The sequence below is a fragment of the Canis lupus genome, chromosome 14, assembly GCF_048164855.1.
Source record: "Canis lupus baileyi chromosome 14, mCanLup2.hap1, whole genome shotgun sequence".
Lineage (NCBI taxonomy): Eukaryota > Metazoa > Chordata > Mammalia > Carnivora > Canidae > Canis > Canis lupus.
In genome coordinates, this window is record NC_132851.1 from 31,081,833 (window position 1) to 31,101,924 (window position 20,092).

The following is a 20,092-nucleotide window of genomic DNA, read 5'->3' on the forward strand; positions in this document are numbered from 1 at the left end:
GAGTCCCAAACAACAATCTCATATCTGACCATCCAATTGAATGTCATACTCCTGTTTCCAAGTGCCTATAAGACATCCCATTAGATATGCCTAAAAAGAATTCTCCATATTTCCTCTCACTCTCCTCTCAAGACAGTTTTCCTGCCTCCTTTATGTCTCAGTCCTACTAATGTCACCACCGCCATTTTGGTATCAGATGTGACTTTGATGCGAAGAGAGTCAAGTCACAGCGAACTTGAGTTTTAAGCTAAATTGTTCTCTCAGGCCCTTCACTTCATCAGTCACCAAGCCCTGCAGATCTCAACCCGTACATCCCTTCCACCTGCTTCTTACCTACTGTAATCCTATTGTCAACAGCCCAGCTCAGGTTCTTATCCTCTGTGCATGCAATATGGCATATCTCCTGAATAGCCTCCCTATATTTTGAGAAGAGGAAGGAAAGAAGGACAGAAGGAAGAAAAGGGTGACATTTGAAAGACTTCAACATGTTCAAAAATTTATGTATTTTTGATTTTGTTGTAATTTTATAGACGAAGGACCCTCCAAATGTCTATTATATTTTTCAAAGTGATAGATCTTACTTGTTCTTCTACTTGGCCTACCCATAAGAAAGTAAACCACATCTACCATCCTAGTGAAAAATTCTTGCTGAGCTAGTGAGGCTAGAGAAAGCCTCTTCTTCAGAGTTAGGTACTCCTTCCTTCAACGGAGTCCCACCCTCCAGCTCCTTTTCTTCAAAGATCCACCTCAGGGGCTCATGGGGGTGAGAAGGTCATTGAAATTGACAACATTGATTTCCCGACGGGGCAAAACTCACACTGTTAGAAACCCCACCTCTCCTTCCAGGTTAGGGTGGATAAGGAGGAGGGATGGAAAAAGAAGGCAATTCATTACATCCTGCTGAATCCAAAACGGGTCGGGGATTGGGGGGCGCGGGGAATTATGCTAGCTAGGTTTTGCCAACCAACAAAACATAAAAATAAACAAGCAAAAATCCATCTTATGTTTAAAATTATATTGAGATTTACTCAAGTAGGTGGCCTGGGTATGTATATCCATCTTCCTCCTCTCTTACTCAAACCTTTAAAATAAAATAACAAGTGCATATTTACCAGCACATTTACCATATGACGCATCCTGCCTCCCTACTGCTCATCCCTCCAAACATATCCTCCAACTACCCTGCACCCAGGGCCTCCCTCTTAGAGCTGGAAGGTGGCGCTCTCAAGAAGTGTCCAGGTAGAGGCCTGCAGAGGGCTGGGGACCTCCGTTCCCAAAGCTCAAAAAGACAATAGTGACGCTGCTGCCCTCTCGTGGCAGATGAACAAAACATACCAGGAAACAACTGTCCTTTTCAGAGCCTTCCTTAACAAAAACAAGCCCTGGACAAGCCAACTGAGAGTGAGAGTTTTAATTATTTCTCTGACATTACAGACTGACGTTTTGCCATCACAAAACATGCATACGGAGTAAATTTTGTTTTTCCACTTGTCCACATGAGAATGTGGAATGGGGCTGTAGAGTGGCAGCTGGAGAAGGATGATGGATTCCATGTTTAATGCAGAAAAATGTCCATGATGGAAAGAATCTTCCCAGTTCCAGCACTGATGATAGCTTTGGGGCCCTTGATCATGTTGGTGTTTTTGGTTTTGAGGATGAAAATTAAGAACATAGGATGAATACTTATGTCTTTGTTGAAGTATAACCTTGAAAGCCACCAAAATACCCATTTGTACACTAGGAGGCAAACAGGCTAAGATCCTAAGTAAAGTCCGCCTAATTTTAGCTATTGGCAGATGGGGGTGTGGCGGAGAGGGCAGCTTGCTTGCCTCTGCTCCAGGCCTCTGTACTCCAGAGTAAAGCCTGCCAGTCACCATGCCCTGCCCTCTCACACAGAGCCCTCAGTAGCCCTGGCAGCCAAGTGAGAGGCCGGATGTAGAAACAGAACCTCACAACCACAGAACAAGCCCACACCAGCCCACACCAGCCACCTAATTAGCCAAATCCTTTGTGATTATGAACAGACACAAAGTGTTACCAGGCATTTTAAAAATAAATAAATAAAAGCACAAAATAGAAGCCTGCAAAGTAAAACAGGAAACCTTCCAGAATGTAGAAGAACAAGACAAAGAGGTTTAAATAAGGAATACAGGGTAAGAGAAATGGAAGATTAATCTAGTACAACCATTTTAAAGAAGTTCTAGGGGAGATGAGAGAAAACAGAGGTGATGGATATGTCTACTACCTTGATTGTGGTGATGGGTTTCATGGTGTGCATATACCCAAACTCAACAAATTGTTTACCTTAAATACCTACAGGTTTTTAAATATCAATTATGCCTCAATAAAGCTATTTTTTAAAAGATGTATTTACTTGAGAGACAGAGAGAGAAAGAGAGAGTGCAGGAAGGGACACAGAGAGAGAATATCCAAGCAGACTCCCGTTGAGCAGAGTCCAACACAGGGTTCGATCTCACCAGCCATGAGATCAGGACCCGAGCCGAATCCATGAGTCAGATGCTTAACCAACTGAGAGCCAACCAGGTGCCCCAAAGCTATTAAAAAAAAAAAAAAAAAAAAAAAAAGACTATGCTCCAAAGAACACCATTAAGAAAGTTGACATGAAATCCCACAAAATGAAATAATATATCTACAAATCATATATCGGACCATATTTTAGTATCCAAAATATACAAACAGACCTTACAACTCAACAATAAAATGACAATCTAATTAGAAAGTGGGCAAAGACTGAATGAACATTTCTTCAAATGAGATACACAAATGGCCAATAAGCACATAAAAAATGCCCAGGATCATCAGTCATTAGGTAAATGGATATCAGAATCAGCATGAGATGCCACTTCACACCCATCAGGATGGCACCTATAAAAACAAACACGTAAATAAAAGCATAAAATAACAAGTGTTGGCGAGGATGTGGAGAAGTTGGAGTGCTCAGAAATTGTCGGTCAGAATGTAAAATGGTGCAACTACTCTGGAAAACAGTTCGGCAGTTCCTTAAAAAAGTTAAACAGAGAATTATCATGTGATCCGGCAATTCCACTCCTAGGTGTACACTAAATTAATTGAAAACACATGTTTAGGTAAAAACATGTACATTAATGTTCAGAGTAACTTTATTCACAATCAAAAAGTGGAAGCAACTCAAATGCCCATCAACTAACAAATGGGCAAACAAAATGTAGTGCATCCACACAGTGGAATGTTACTCAGCAGCAAGAGAGAAGGAAGTACTGATAACATGGCACCATGTGGATAAGCCCTGAGAACATCATGCTATACACATAAAGGACCACATATTGTGCCATTCCATTTTCATTAAATGTTCAGAATGGGAAAATCTGTGGAGACAAAGAATAGAGCAGAGGTTAGGGCAAAGAGGGAATGAGAGGGATGCCAATGGATACAGGGTTTTGTATGGGGTGATGGAATGTTCCAGAATTGGATAGTGATGATGGGCGCAGACCCTTATGAGTACATTAAAAACCACTGAATTGTATATTTTAAAATGGTTAGTTTATGGTGTGTGAATAATATATCAATTAAAAAATAAATGGTTCAAAGGATCCCTGGGTGGCTCAGTGGTTTAGTGCCCGCCTTCTGCCCAGGGTGTGATCCTGAAGTCCCGGGATCAAGTCCCACATCAGGCTCCCTGCATGGAGCCTGCTTCTCCCTCTGCCTGTGTCTCTGCCTCTCTCTCTGTGTGTCTCTCATAAATAAATAAAATCTTTAAAAATAAAAAAAATTAAAAATAATGGTTCAAAAATTTCAATTAAGAGACATTTTGAGAAAAAATTCAATTTTCCACATTCATCTTATTTTTTATTGAGGTATAATTGACATACAGCATTATATTTGTTTCAGGTGTACACCATAGTGATTTGATATTTGTATAGACTGTGAAAGGATCACCACAGAAGTCTAGTTAACATCTCTCACCTTAAGGAGTTACAGAATTTTTTTCTTTCTGTTGAGAACTTTTAAGATCCACTCTCTTAGCAATTTTCAAATATGCAACACAGCATAATTAATTATAGTCGCCATGCAGTGCATTACATCCTCATGACTTATTTATTTTATAGTTTTAAGGTTCGTACCTTTTGACTCCCTTCATCCATTTTGCCTACCTCCCCCTCAGCCCTGCCTTTGGTAACCACCAAATCTTCTGTTCTGTGTATCTCTGAGCTTGGCGTTTTGCTTTGTTTTTTAGATTCCACATGTAAGTGAGATCATATAGTATTTGTCTTTGACTTATTTCACTTAGCGTAATACCCTGGAGGTCCATTCATGTTGTCAAAAATGGTAACATCCTATTTTTTTTAATGACCAATATTCCAGTGTGTGTGTGTGTGTGTGTGTCATATTTTCTTTATCCAAAAAATACATTGGTTTCTTTTTTATATGATAAATTTGAGATGCACTAAAGAAATTAAATGTAAAAAATGCAATCATTAGAACCAGAACTTAATATAGAATACATTTATATTTAGAATCTATGAAAAAAAGATTAATAAAGTTGAGTATATTAAAATGTAAGAATTCTGAATGATACTAGCATCATAATTAGAATAAAAGAAACAGTGGATTTAGGAGAAAATATGTAGAATACATAAATAAAGGACTGATATCTGGAATGCATATGAGCACATAAAAAAAAAGATAAATCAACATAAAAATGACCAAAAAATATGAAGCAGTAATTCACAAAATAAGAAATACAAATACTCAATAAAAATCAGAAGGGCTATATGGACACTCAATAAATGAGATACAAATTTACTTTTATTTTATTTTTTTTAAGATTTTATTTATTTGAGAAAGAAAACATGAGAGGTAGAGAGAGATAGCAGGAGAGGAACAAGGAGACTCCCCTCTGAGCAGGGAGCCTGATGCAGAATTTGATCCCAGGACCCCAGGATCATGACCTGAGCTGAAGGCAGACACAGACGCTCAACTAACTGAGCCACCCAGGCACCCCAGTGAGATGCAAATTTAAAAAATTATTTGATAACAATGCCTTCCCATTAAAAAAAAAAAGATTACTTGTAAAAAGTGTTAATGACTTGTGTAAAAATGGGTACTCACATGAACTACCAATACAAAAGTAAACTGATGAAACTTTTTGGGCAAAAACTGGGCATTATTTTTCAAAATGTGCATATTTAAACCCAGGAATTCCATGCCTAAGTGTGTGTCCTATAAAAACATGTACACATGCACACAGAGTAAAATGTAGAAGAATCTTCATTGTGGCCATGCTTATAATAGCAAAATGCTGGAAACCACCCAAATGTCCATCTGCAGAAAATTTGTGAGATATACCAGTGTACAATCATTCTAGTAGAGAGCTCCCACATTTCCTGGATATCAAAGAACAAGGTAATTTCATGGAAGAAATCAATCTTTATAACAAGTCATAGTACGATCCTATTGGTACAAAGTAAATGAAACAAAACTACCTTCTATTCAACCAGGGGTTAATTTTAACACCGCTACCCCAGGAAAGGAAACTGGGTTAGGATGGAGGTGAAGTAGACTTTCCGTTTTGAAATATATGTACCTCTTTATTGTTTGAATTTTTTATCATAATAATTAAAACATAAGTCTCAGGTAAAGTGTTAATTTGAAAAGTGTATCTTTTGTTTAAGTGATACTGTTTAAACTTAGTTGTAATATATTCATAATAAAATATAAGAAGAAAATTCTTACCTTCCAAATTTTCAATTTTTTCAATGTTGTTTAAAGCTAAATTCAAATATTCAAGTTTCTTGAGTTTGCTAACATTTTCTGAAATATACAAACAATGTAGTTAATTAACCTTCAAGATAAAAGCTATTTTTACATAATCTGCGAAAATGATAGAGGGAATCTAAGCATCATTATGGTTATCAAAACCATGTTGCTTTTTCATGTCTACACCTGGACTGGACATTAGACATTGTTGGTTGCCAAATGCAGCATCATGTCTTCTTCCATCCTTCCTAATAGAATCCAGTTCTGCTCTTGTCTCCAGCCAGCTCTAATTCCAGGGAATCTGACTTAACCAAGCTGGGCCAGGGCATAGCAATAGCATGTCCCTTGCCAAGGACACCTCAGGAACCTAGGGTTCGGCCAACCAGAGAACGGCAATCTCCTGGCAACTTTGTGATGGAGAAGGGGACATGCACAAGTGCTCCCAGTCAGATGAGAGGCGAAGATCTATATTCCATGCTTGGGGATTGCCTTTTTCTTTCTCCTGCTGGATGTGAAAAAGGAAGAAAGTGATATCCTTTTTGCTACCACAGTCATGTTGCAGCCATGAGGAAACCAGCTGTAGACTGGAGCCCACGCTAGGACAGGTGGAGCAGAAAAAACCACTCAACTCTGGAGCCTGCCCAGTCTCTAGACTTTCAGTTTAGATAAGCCACATTAAGTTGGGTTTTCCTTATTTGAAATCAAGCTCACCCTGACACACACAGGATTATTATTTTTAATAAATATGGAAGCTCTCAGAGGCAAAACAGCATAAATAAGTCAGAGAATTGCTATAGGATGGGGACATTTAAAAACACTAATAATAATATCAAAGCTAACATTGTCTACTTCCTTTTTTTTTTTTTTTTTTTTTTTTTTATGATAGGCACACAGTGAGAGAGAGAGGCAGAGACACAGGCAGAGGGAGAAGCAGGCTCCATGCACCAGGAGCCCGACGTGGGATTCGATCCCAGATCCCCAGGATCGCGCCCTGGGCCAAAGGCAGGTGCCAAACCGCTGCGCCACCCAGGGATCCTTCAAAGCTAACATTGTCAAGGGCTTATTATATGCCATGTACTTTTCTAGGTATTTTGCATATATGATGTCATTTTATCCTCATAAGAAACCTAATGGGGTAAAGATTACTATTGGCTCCCTTTTACAAATAAAAATATCTGGCAAGGTGCAGAGAATTAATCCACGGTTCAAGGTTAAGTGGTGAAGCCAGGAAATTTGACTTCAGAGCTTGGCACTAAAATCATTACACTACACCCTAAAAGAACAGCCCTTTCTAAGAGGACATGAATGTGAGAAACCCTGCTAGGGAATGTGCATGTAGGGTATCCCTCACTTAAATGACACCCCTGCCCATTTTCCATGGATATTAGGAAGATCAAACATGATGATTTATGTTATCATCACCCTTACCATCATTATATTTCATTAAAAATTTGGAAAATATATACGTGTTCACATAGACCTAAAAATAACACCTAGCCTGAACCTCAGCTGACTCATTTTTTAAAACGAGGATTTTGGAATAAATTACTCACGCTTCTCTCAGCAATTAGACAATTTTAAGTAATACTGGTGTTTCTAAACGGTTCTACAGGCTATACCTGAGCCTTCAATCGTCAATGGATTTGGAGTGCTCTATGTGCCCAGGATTATGACCAACACAGTGTGTAGTCTGTACCCTGAACAAAAAAACCTAGTTATTATAATTGCTAACCTGCAATAAGACATGTTCCTTCCCCATATTGGTTATATGCATAACCCTCTAAATGTGAAAAGAGTCTTCTGGTAGGAAAATATATATGTATATATATATTTGGGAAAGATTTCTTAAAGTATTCCTCAAGAATAATGGTCCAAATTGGTCAGGGGGAAAAAAAGGCTCTACAGATAAAAATGTATAGCATCTCTTGGACAGGGGGGAAGGGAGTTGTCGAACCATGGTTCTAGTCCACACTGTCCTGGAAGCAGTTCTCACCAATTGCTACAACCAGACCCACAGCCTTGAAGTGGACCGAAGCCATCCCCCAGTGCAAGTAGCTCTGCTCTTTAGGCCTCAGGCTCACTGGGAAGCTGTTACAAATGCAGATCTGGGGAGCCCACCCCCACGGATTCAGTCAGTAGGTCTGGGACCCCAGAAGGTCCTTGGCTCACACTTGGATCAACATGTAAGCACAGCCTCCCCTCCCCCCCGCCCCCCAGCCCATCTGTATCTCCCAGTGAGGAACAGAGCTCCAGGAGAGGCAACTGTTTTTGCAAACTTCTACCTCAATGGCACCAGAGCAAGCCTGGATCCTAGAGAAATACTTTCGCTTGCTAAATAAGCGGCTACACGCCTATGGGTGGAGCAGCACTGAAAAATCCCATTATTAGGATTTAAAAGAGTGTTTAATTTAAGAATACTTTGGAAGCAAAAATTTAAGCTTTCTCACAGCTCTGAAAAGGCCTGAAATACTATGCTACTAATTAGTAATTGTGATGGACCCAGCTGTGGAGATTAAAATTTCGGGAACTCTTTTAGATCTGTACAATTAGGACGGCTCATTAATGCCCCCCTGCATAAAAGCTGGTGGTTTTCTGTAACAGCCTTTTTAATTGAACAATGTGCCAGAGTTTCTAATTTATGGCAAAGTGAAAGATGCCGAAAATAATTATCTGAAGAAATATAAAGAATTGTAATACATCTTCAAAAAAGAAAGAAAGAAAAAGATGGCAAATTCTCGGCTTGTTGCAACCAGAGGGCCAATTTTCAATTACCCACCAAACCAGGGGTAACCACCTCGTCAGGGTTTCTCAGCCTTAGAGATGCTAACGTTGTGGGCTGGGGAGCTCTTTCTTGTAGGGCCGTCTTGAGCTGGTAGGATGGCCCGCAGTGTTCCTGGTCTCTGTTCACTATCCATGCAGGTGTTCACCATCCATGGTAGCAAAACACACACCTAAAACCGTCTCTGGATGTTGCCAAGCACCCCTGCTGAGAACCAGCACCCATCCCCAGGGCAAGTTCCAGCAGAACCTACAAGCTGACCCCTGGCTCCAGAGCCACAGCCCACCGAGACTGCACTCCTTCTGCCTCCTGGACCCTAAGCCCATCCCTTCCCAACTTGGCCCCTACTTCCATGTGGATAGCCTGGGGGAACAATTTTCACACCAATGGGAGCAGCTACTATCTGAGTGAGCACAGTGCTCAAGAAGCATGGTGTTGCGTGTAGTCCCTGGCGTCTACCCAGCAAGGCTAAGTTAATTAACTGACCTAATTTCACACGATTTTAAGTAGCTGAGGCAGGGATCAAGCCCATCAGGGCCTGAGCCTCTTCTTGCCACTAAACTACAGGTTGCTCTTCTGAGGGTGGGGGACACTCCTATTTCCGGGTGGCAGGAACCCCTCGGAGTGACTCCACAGGCCTCCTTCCTCTCTGCCACTTAACTCATTCTTCTCCAGGGGGCTGCAGGGTGAGCCCACGTATCTGATGAAGGAACTGGGCATGCTCAGCACCCCCCACCTTGGTTTCTGGGATCTCCCTGCCAGCAGAGAGCATGGACTCTCGTCCTCCTACTGCCACACTGCCATACACAGGGCTGTGTGGGTAGGGCAAGCGTGTGGCTGCCCAGCCTGCATGTGACCAGGGGGACAGATTTAACCTGGGGGTGGTTTTAGGAATCCTTCTTGGCTGCAAGTCTAAACCACCTCCTCCAAAAGGTTTTGTCAGTTAGGATGCTGATATTTTGATCCATCTACCTCTCATTTCATTCCAAACGGGAGCAGTAAGTGCGGAGCGCCTCTGAAAGCCAATATGGAGCACAATGCCTTGCAGGGACACGTTCTCTGAAACTATGGCAGAACCAGCCACCCCGGGGAATCTGAGGAGGTTTACTCAACTTGCATACAAGCCTTTCAGTTCCACCGAGTGGTGCAAAATGCCTGGATTCTCTTCTCCTTCTTTCAAACACTTACAAAACCAGGCTACAAATGAGCAGGTCAACAAGCATGCTCCCACTTGTGAAGGCCCCTTGCAGCTTCTCGATAGCGTCCCTGGTGGCTCCCGGGCGAGGAGACTGAGCAGTGTGGGGGCCCCAGGAAAGGGTCCACGCACAGCTCCCCAGAGCCAGCGTGTCTATTTCCCCACGTGGCACTTTTTCCCTCATGTTGTCTTCCTCTAAGTTCACACTGCCCTCCCCAAAGTTCTCCCACTCAAAATGTCAGAGAGACCATGAGAACAAAATCCTGAAGACTTACCAATTTTTCCAATGAGGTTATTTTGGAGATAGAGGATTTTTAAATCCCGGCACCACTTGTCAATGTGTTCTAGTCTTTCTATTTCTTGCTGATGTAAGGAGAGCTCCTCCAGGGAAAAAATTATACAGTCATTGTGTTCAGCATTCCGTCTAATAAGATCTTCTGTGACTGAAAGAAAATGTGCTACATATTACATCTCCGTCCCTGGGCTCATCATCAGGTTATTATATTACAAATGCACTGGTTTTCCTTCCCAGTTAGATGTCAGTCCAGCAGGCCTGAATGAGTTTCAGATGGGGAGAGAACAGAGAAGTGCTGCCTCCTGCTGGTAACACCCTGGTGAGTCAGAGAGCTTTGGGTGTTTTTGTTTTTGTTTTTGTTTTGTTTTGTTTTTGCACAGGGTCTACCTACATCTTGCTGTCAGATTGGTGGAGAATGACCGAGAGGATGTTGATGTGGTATCATGTCAAACTGGATGAGATCCGCTAAGTGGGACAAGACAGGGCGACTTGGACCGAGAAGTACAGTCTGGCTCCCAGAGGGCAAAAATATGAAAGCATCTCCCACCACCCAGTTAGGAAAGGGCTATTCATTCAAGTGACATTTATGTTTTTTAAAATTTTATTTATTTATTCATGAGACACACACACACACACACACAGAGGCAGAGACACAGGCAGAGGAAGAAGCAGGCCCCATTCAGGGAGCCCGATGTAGGACTCGACCCTGGGACTCCAGGATCAAGCCCTGGGCCAAAGGCAGGCGCTAAACTGCTGAGCCGCCCAGGGATCCCCTCAAGTGACATTTATTAATCTAACTAAAGTTGAAGAGAAGGGAGAGGAGCACCTTCGATTTCACACTGCGGTCTTATAAAGCAGCTACCCTGTGGTCCGTTTCCAGGAGGAAGACAAGGAACCAGCCCCTCACAGGAGAAGGGTAGAGAGAGTCCCTGGCCCTCTGACATGGGATGCAATGGGGCCTGAAGGGGCTGGAGATAAGGCCCCAGTCAGTCCATAGCTGGTGCCAAGAGCAAGACAGGAATCTTCTTCATAAGACACACTCAACTTAAAGATGTGATGACAACGGACAGACCCTGCATCTGGTCTGCATCTGTTTAAAAACATCATTAGCCCATTTTAATGTCCACATTTTAGGTAGATGGTGGAATATTGCATTGTCTGCCCAAGAGACAATGAAGATTTATTTATTGCTGCTTACAGGGTGCCAGGTACCATCTTAAATGCTCCACATGTTTTGACATACGAGTATTCAGACTCGGCAGGGGAGGAAGTGAGGCATACGGAGCTCAAATAACTTGCCCCAGTCTTTGTGGCAAGTGCCAGAGCCAGGTTTTCAGTGTAGGTGTCTGGCATTGACCATGAGCTGTTGCCACTGTGCTTCACCACCCCAAATGGGAGCAAGTGAGGAGCATCTAGAGACTTCTAGAGGCCCCTTCAATGGTACAGGCTCCTCGAGCTGGGACAGAGGTCTTCACAGCCCCCTGAGCTGCCCCACTTCCACGTCACATCCTTAGAGGGGGAGTTTGCCTTTAAAATAAATAAATAAATAAATAAATAAATGTGCAAATAGATAGGAATTCAATCATTTGTGTGCAGTTAACTGAACACCTGCTACTTCTAGTGGTAGGAGATGGGATTGCTTGCCATGACAGTTCTTTGGAAGAAAGACAGGGGAAATGTAAAGACCCAGAGATTAAAATACCGTACATGGGGAACGTTCCTGCTCTTCTAAACTCTGGTTCAACCAGTCGGTAGGGATGGCTACAAGCCAGGTCCTCGGGAGAAGCAGGCCAAAGAGGCAGGGAAGGAAGGTAATAGGGCAGCCCTGCCCACCTTGGCTTGCTGGGGTCCCTAGGGCCTGCTGCACTCTGCTGTCTCTGGATGCCACGGCTAGTATGCAAGCCAGTGTAAGCAAAAAACAACTTCCCGAAAACCAAATCTGTAAGAGAAGGGCATTAAAACTACTCTCCACACATCCCACTGCCAAAGATGGTTCTAATAGCTTAAATCAACTGATAACAAATATATGGGGGCAGCTAAGTTGAGGGCATGGTGAAGCTGTGTGTAAGGTCAGATGTATTAGCTGTCTCTGGAATTACATGAATTCTCAGTAAGGATGTAACAGGGATTAAGGGGTTGAGATGGCACGACCAAAGTTATCTCAGCTGCCCTAATGTAATGTGGGAATTATTCACTACTACAAAGAAGACCCTCAGGGACTGGTGGGGTATCTGTAACGTGAGCTATACCAATCCATGGAGCAGGGGGCTGGGTCTTTGGAGGCTTTGCTGGAGTCAATGGGGCCAGGAGGATGTGCCCATTCAGAGCCCATGCCCTTCTCTCTAGAATAATAATTATTCTCTGTCCAAGCCTGTCTCTAGGCCCTACACTATCTGCTTCTCCAAGTTCATTCCTGAAGACAGGACATACGGTCAGGTATGCAGCTCTGCACTCAGGAGTGTCCAAGGAGCAGCTTTTTTCTGGTGATGTGGATGGATGTGTAGGCTGGAGTATCTACCTTCATACATGGGCTTAAGGGACCCAGACAGAGCCAGGGAGGAGAAGAGAAGGGAGGGGTGGGCCAGGGAGCCCACTTTCCCCAGCCACCCCCAGCTCTGGCATAGAACCCAGGGAGTGTGAGAAACATATTAAATGTAGCCGTCTGGGTTGTTATAAAGATATTCCTGTTGAGGGAGGAAAATGTATTTTATCTGGCAGTGTGATTATAACATGACACAGGAGAGTCCATTATATTCTTTCTCTAGGTCACCAAATGCCCTGGAAGGCTTAGTGGGACATTTATATTGAAGAAATAAACCCAAGTTGAATCCCACAGCAGCTGTCACCTGTAAGTATGGCTCAGTCGAATGTGTTCAGGGGAATTCTGAAAGCATCTTGTTAAGCATCACAGTGTCCGGCCCGGGATGGCTCCGTCAGCATCTGCGCAGCCCACTGGGCGTGGCTTGGGTCTCAGAAACACTAAGGGTATCATGGGCCATTCCAGCTCTACAGTCTTAGAGGCCTGTCCAATTTGTCCAACCCTGAGAACCTGCAGGTTCCTCTACGGATGCCAAATACGCTTCCTATGTTCTCTTGCTACACCTTTCATAAAATTAAGAAACTGTTTTCATGATGCTATCTTCTGTGGGAATTTGGTCACTTCCATGCCATTGTCAAATCCTCCCTTTCAGAAGCACGAAGATATTAGGAATTACGTTGATCTGCATCTCCTAACCACAAAAATTAAGAGGATAAAAATCACCATTAGTTGAAAGGGATGGCAGTAGAGGAACCTCCCTTTGCGTGAATAACTAATTTGCACACCAGAGCTCATACACACACTTGAGAGAGAGGAGGGAACCAACATTTAATTCAGCACCATAGGGAAGCCTGTCCAACACTGATTATATGCAATTAGGAGAGACAAAAAATGGGAGAATCACAGAGGAAAGCAGTACTGCCAAAGTCAGGATCTCGCAGCAGCCCTTTCCTGAACTCTTCTGTAGAAAGCAAACTGCTGCGTGAACCCCACCCCCCCATTTTATAGCACTCAGGAAACTGCTGTTACACAATGCTGCCCCACTGAAATGGCAAACATCAGCAAAGAAACCAGAGTCCCCAAGAAGAAATGTGTAAGAGAATCTACATGGTGGATGGCGGAAATAGTGTCCCAACGCTATTTCAACAGGAAAGCATTTTGCAGTTTTACACACTATGTAATTTAGACCAAACACTGTTTAACTCCCAGGAGCACTGTTCACCTTTAGAAAGTCCTACTCCAAATAACACAGCACTGCATTTACAAGGAACCATTCTAGGGATTTAAAACTGCTTTGGAAGCGTTAGTATGTCACCCTGACACTATTTCAAGAGAGACAGTATTGCCATGCCTACCACACAGTGGTAGAAGAACATGCCTAGGTACTTGATGAAACACAGGGCTTTGGCTTCCTCATTTTGGAAAAATTCAAATAGCAATATCCAGGACTTGAATGGATTCTGGGAAGTGTCTCACCCACAGAAGGTGCTAGCCAAGACCTGCAGGACTGGAGCAGTATGAGAATACTAACAGTTTTAACCACAAATTCATAGTTATTTCACTAACAGGATGCTGCTGAGGAATCCAACCAAAGGTTGAACCCAAACTCACCGGCCAGCCTAGGCTTCTTTTCAATTCTGTGCGATGACTGGGTTCTCCATAACTTGAGGGAGGTCAATAAAATGACTTTGTGGGGTGGGAGTGAGGCGAAGGGCAAAAGGAGGTTTCTGGAATACTGGTGGTTGTCAGGCTATGTTTGTTTCTACGAAGCTTTTCAGAGTATTGAGCCAAGTTCTAGAAACTCTCAAAGCCAACAATTAAGTGTTCATTCCTTCAGGCTTTATATCGGGTTTTGTGAATAGCCTTCTATTTCTCACTGGATTAGAAAAAAAAATCAATAATATATGTTTGGAGTAGGTTTTGCAGAATTCGTAAGCATCTTGAAAGACCTAGCAGATACATCTATGAAACAGAAATGCAACAGAGATGAAGGGGGTGATAAATAGAAGGTCACCTCTCATAACCTGTACATTTTTTGTTTTGTTTTATTTTGTTTTCAAGGGATACTTTTAAAAACAGGATTTAGTCATTTGCCTTTTTTTTTTTTTTTTTTTTTTTACTGACTCAGGGTCATCATAACAAGCATCGCTAGCCATACTAGACCCAATCCAATGATACCGTCAGAGTCTAGTCACAGAGAGTGCAATTAAAGAACATGGATGAAGCGCTATGGGGCAGTGACAGAAGAAAAGAGAGAGAACAAGGTGTACAAAGAGGGGAGTAACCAGGGTTACCGAGTGAAAGAAGGGAGGTCAAAAGAGGCACCATGGAAAAGAAGCCTGAGCTGAGTCCTGAAACGTGAGTTGGTACTGGCCAGATAAACAGATGAGGACAGGGTGCTCCAGGCGATGATGGATGCCACATTGCCCAGTTCCCTCCTTCAAAACCGAAGGATTAGTTCTTCTAGCTGTTGGGAGTTGGCATGAAACATCAGGCAGTGGAGAACTATGGGGGAAATCATAACTTAAAAACTCAGGACAGACGTATTGGGTGACTGTTGCTGACACAATTGATAAGGAAAGGCTGGGAGTGATTCATCAGACGTTAAAAAAAAGCCAGAGAACCACACTGGCAACATATAAAGTTTTTCTTCCTGAAACCAGAGGGTAGAGAGGGCAGAGAACCAGGACCAGGACTTAATCATAAGAGGAGCAGGGACTTCAGGTTCCAGACATGATGGAACCATAGGGACAAGACTGAACCTCCAGCCTATAACAACTAAAACCTAGAAAAAATATATGAAAAAAAACAACAACAACAAACAATTGGACATTGGAAGTTAGAAAGTAGTTTGAACAGAACAAAAAATGAAAAGGCCTATCAAAATGTGTGGGAGATAGCTAGAACATAAGTTGAAGGAAAATTTATAGCACTAAATATCTACAGAAAAGGGTCTCAAACATTAGCTTCTTCCTTAAGAAACAAGATAAAGAATAAATTAAACCCAAAGTAAGCAGAAGAAAGCAAATAACAAAGATCAATGAAATGGAAACAGAAACAATTGAGAAAAGTCAATAAAAGATACTCTTAAAAAATTGGTAAATTTCTAGCCAGACTGATCGGTAAAAAAAAAAAAAAAAAGAGAGAGAGAGAGAGAGACATAAATTGCCAATATTAGAAATGGAAGCAGCAGGACGTCATATAGATTACATAGTATTAAAAGGCTAGTAAGAGAGTAATATAAATAACTTTGTGCTAATAAATTCAGGAACTTAGATTAAATGGGAAAATTCCTTAAAAATCACAAACTACCAACGTTCACACAGCAGACACCGACAGATAAAGCAAACAGCCGTGTGTCTACTACAGTAATTGAGTTTGCAGCTCAAATGGTCTCACAAAGAAAACCATAGCACACACGTCTTCACTGATACATTCTACTGAGCATTTAAGGAAAAATAATACCCAGCGTACACAAACTCTTCTATAAAACTTAAGAGAATTTAAGAATTTAAGAAAGTTTCAGAATACGTCCTGAGAGAAGTCTACAAGGCCAGCATTGCCCTGAGTCCCAAACCACACATACAAGGCCAAGGCTGATGACGGGAGATGCTGTTCTAGACCTGGGCTAACTGATCAGAACTGAGATGTTAGATAGATTCTTGAAACAATGAAGTCCCGGTAGTGACCTTGAACTTTAGGAGTTAGGTGGACAGATGTTATAATGAGGGCCAACGTTGGAGTGGTGGCCAGAGGTCCACTCCCATGGAGGGTTACGGAGATGGTGAACAGAACATGACATTCCTGAGGACAATACAGACAGGCAGCCAACAAAGGGACTATACAATCTGTCCAATCCAAATACAAGGTTGGATGACCAGAAGGCTAAAGCCAATGGCTTCAATAAAAATTCGCAATTTCTTGCCCAGCTTCCAGACCTCAGTCAGTTTTTGGACCTGAAACGAGGGTTGCCAGATTTAGCAAATAAAAATACTGGGCACCCTGTATTTTTAAATGACAACCCATTGACTAAAAGAGAGGCTGGGTCCCCAAAAGGACATGGCAATCACTCGTCCAATCCATTCCAAAAGGACTGTGGGCCATTCGAGTAACAATACACTAAGGAAGGGGTAACGCCAAGTCACACTGATGCCTGCTGGATACAGGGCTTGAGTTGTCATTGACATCCAGAAACACAAAGCATTGCCAAGTATTCTTATCAGAGCGGGGACATGTCGGCGGCCAGGTAATACGCGGAATCGTGCCCATACCTAGTTCACAATTCATTAATCCATGAACAAATGCTGAAGAATATGTGGGTTGTTTCCATTAGCTATTATGCAGGCAGGTGCTATATACGTTTATACACAGTTTGGACAAAGATTCTCCTTTTTCTTTTGTAATATCTAGAGATTACACAGGTGGAAAACAAAGTTTCCCTTAATGTTTACCGCTGTTTGTCTAATTTTTTTTTTTTTTTTTTTTGCATATAGTTTTTAGAGAAGAGGAAGTACCAGTAACTGGTTTAGGAATGGGGTTTTTACTATTTACAGATCACTCGCCCCTTCCACCAGACTGTCAGCTCCTCCGGGGTACAAACTCCATCATCCTGCGGCCTCTTGATTTAAAGATATTATGACGCTTTTACAAGTAAGTGAGCAATTGGGTTGAACTGCACAAAATTGTCACAGAGGGGAAGGTGGGAAACGGCGTTGGCAGTCAAATGGTTCAACCGCCTAGGAGTAACCGTGAATCCCAACGTGTTGCACACTCTATCGGTGGATTCGTAATCGAGCGCGTCTACAACACTCATCACGTCGGTCCAACAATACTATTACTGCCTTCGTTTTGGAGATGAGGCTGGGCCCCAAATGGGTGAAGTCACTGGCTCTAAGACAGAGGAGGCGGGCTCTGGAGCCGGCTCCCTCCCCCTCCACCCCCATTCTCACCCTCACCCCACTCTGACCCCACCCTCACCCCCACCCCACTCTCACCTCCACCCCGCCCCACTCCCACCCTCTCCCCCACCCCTACCCTCACCCCCACCCCTCCTCACCCCCACCCCACCCCACCCTCACCTCCACCTCACCCTCTCCCCCACCCCCACCCTCATCCCCTCCTCACCTCCACCCACCCTCACCCCCACCGCCACCCTCACCCCCACCCCCTCATCACCCCCACCCCACGCCCACCTCACCCTCACCTCCACCTCACCCTCTCCCCCTCCCCCACCCTGATCCCCTCCTCACCCCCACCCACCCTCACCCTCTCCCCCACCCCCTCCCTCACCCCTACTCCCACCCCTACCCTCACCCCCACCCCACCCTCATCCCCGACCCCGCCCCCACCCACCCCCACCCTCTCCCCCACCCTCACCCACCTCCACCCCCACCCACCCCCAGCCCCACCCCACCCTCTTCCCCACCCCTACCCCCACCCCCTCCTCACCCCCACCCCCTCCTCACCCTCTCCTCACCCCCACCCCATCCCCACCCCACCCTCACCTCCACTCCTCCCCCTCCCCCACCCCCACCCCCACCCCAGGCACACTGTCTTCCCGAGGGAGTGGAGGCCGCAGCTCCGAGACCGGGGCTAGCCCGGGACCACACGCTGAGCAGGAGACGCGCAGGTCCCAACCGCGCACCTTCCACCGTCGCCCACCGTGGCGCCCCCACCTTTCCCGCCCCCCCCCCCCCCACCGGCCAGAGGAGGGAGCCTCGCCCGGCGGAGGCGGAGCGGCCGGCACGGCGGGGCCCGCGGGAGGGAGGCGGAGGCCGAGGGGCGAGGGCCGAGGGCCGAGGGCCGAGGGCCGAGGGCCGAGGGGCGACGGGCGAGGGCCCAGCCGGGCCGGGGCGCGCGCGCGGGAGGTCCCCGGGGCGCCCTGGAAGCCGAGACGATCGAGGGCGGCAGGTGGGAGGGGACGCTTACTCCGGCCCATGGCACCTCTCCGGCTTGCGGGCCCGGGAAGCTGGAGCCGGACCCCGAGGTCTCCTTTCGCGCGTCCCCAGTCGCGCCTGGACGCGTCCGCACCCGACCCCGGGAGCCATGGCAACGGGGACGCTACGGCGGCCGCACGGGGCCAGGCGCCGCCGCGTTTCCCGCGCTCCGGGGGAGCCCGGGGAGCCTCGGCGAGGAAGGGCTCAGCGCAGCGCGCCTGGTCCGCCTCCCGGTCGCCCCCAGGTCAACTGGCCAGACTGAAGCATCATCGCTGCGTGTTATTCTATATGTTGACAAATTGAACAATAAAAAATACATTTATTTAAAAAAATAAAAAAATAAAACATCATCGCAGGGCGCTCGCTCCCCGCTGCACCTGCCCCCCAGGCGTGCCTCTCGACCTGCCCCCCCACCCCCCACTTTTTCTTTGTTTTGTGGCTAAAGCCCTCAGAGCCAGCGAGTCAGACTGTGGCCCCCACCCCCCTCGCTAGCCGGGTGGCCCCATCTGTAAGATGAATAATAATGATAAGAACTTGAAAGGGTCTTTCTGAAGGGTTGTAAAGAGATGATCTGGGGGAATGAGACACACTTTGGAAGAACAGCCTCCATTGAAAGGGTAGTTCCATTGATGGATCTCATGTTCTGAAAGTCCCAGCCCAACACGGATTTCGTGCTAACAAGTCGTCCAGGACCATACCCTCCATCAACTCTCTCCACTCACCACTTTTTTTAGCTGGAAAGAATAGAAAGTGCATCTCCTGTAATTCCCACTACTCTCATTTCTCCAGATCTCTCCCCAAAAGTGTCCAATAGGATTTACCCAATTCTGGACTAGAAAATAAAACATTAGTAATTCATCCTCAGGTGTGCATATGTTAGGGTTTTAATGGATGACACCTCCCAAAAGTTGGTTTGTTTGTTTACTGCCACCTTCACCCATTTTGCCCACCTGCCTTTTGCAACCAGAACCAATTTGCAATTGGTCTTGAGAACTTTCTAGAATCCCAGACTGTTTCCCTCTTGTCTTGTTCTCGGTATCTATGAGTTTGTTCTGTTTGTTTTTTTAAGATCCTATATATAAGTGAGATCCTACAGTATCTGTCTTTCCCTGCTAGACCTACTTCACTTAGTATAACACCCACAAGTCCATGCATGTCGCAAGAAATGGGAAGATTTCCTTCTTTTTTATGACTGCCTAGTATTTCAATATACATAGTAACTTTTTGAATTACTGAATAGTATTTCATCGTATATATTATATATATGTATAATCACATTTTCTTTATCCATTAATTTTTTGATGGACACTTCGATTGCTTCCATGTCTTGTGTATTGTAACTAATGCTGCAAAAATATGGAGGCGCAGGTATCTTTTTGAATTAGTGCTCTCATTTTCTTCATATAAATACCTGGGAATGGAATTGATGGATCATATGGTAAGTTCTATTTTTAATTTTTTTTTTAGGATCTCCATACTGTTTTCCACAATGGCTGCACCAATTTACATTCCCACCAATGGTTTAAGAGGGTTCCTTTTCTCCACATCCTCACTAACCCTTATTATTTCTCATCCTTTTGAGAATAGCCAT

At 44.4% G+C, this 20,092-nt stretch overlaps 1 protein-coding gene across 5 annotated transcripts in view; it reads right to left on the minus strand.

The window, feature by feature from the left end:
• Positions 1-18,622, minus strand: part of DNAAF11 (dynein axonemal assembly factor 11) — a 69,724-nt gene extending 51,102 nt beyond the window's left edge. For 4 of the 5 annotated variants that reach the window (XM_072774527.1, XM_072774526.1, XM_072774525.1 and 1 more), the window contains exons 1-3: positions 18,494-18,622; positions 10,007-10,174; positions 5,734-5,811 (exon numbers count right to left, since the gene is read on the minus strand). In XM_072774527.1, the coding sequence (XP_072630628.1) occupies positions 5,734-5,811; positions 10,007-10,174; positions 18,494-18,503 (256 nt within the window). In that variant the 5' untranslated portion in view covers positions 18,504-18,622. Of the gene's footprint in view, positions 1-5,733; positions 5,812-10,006; positions 10,175-12,872; positions 13,257-18,493 lie in introns of all 5 variants that reach the window. The other variant, XM_072774529.1, reaches the window with a different exon arrangement.
• Between the last annotated feature and the right edge of the window lie 1,470 nt (positions 18,623-20,092).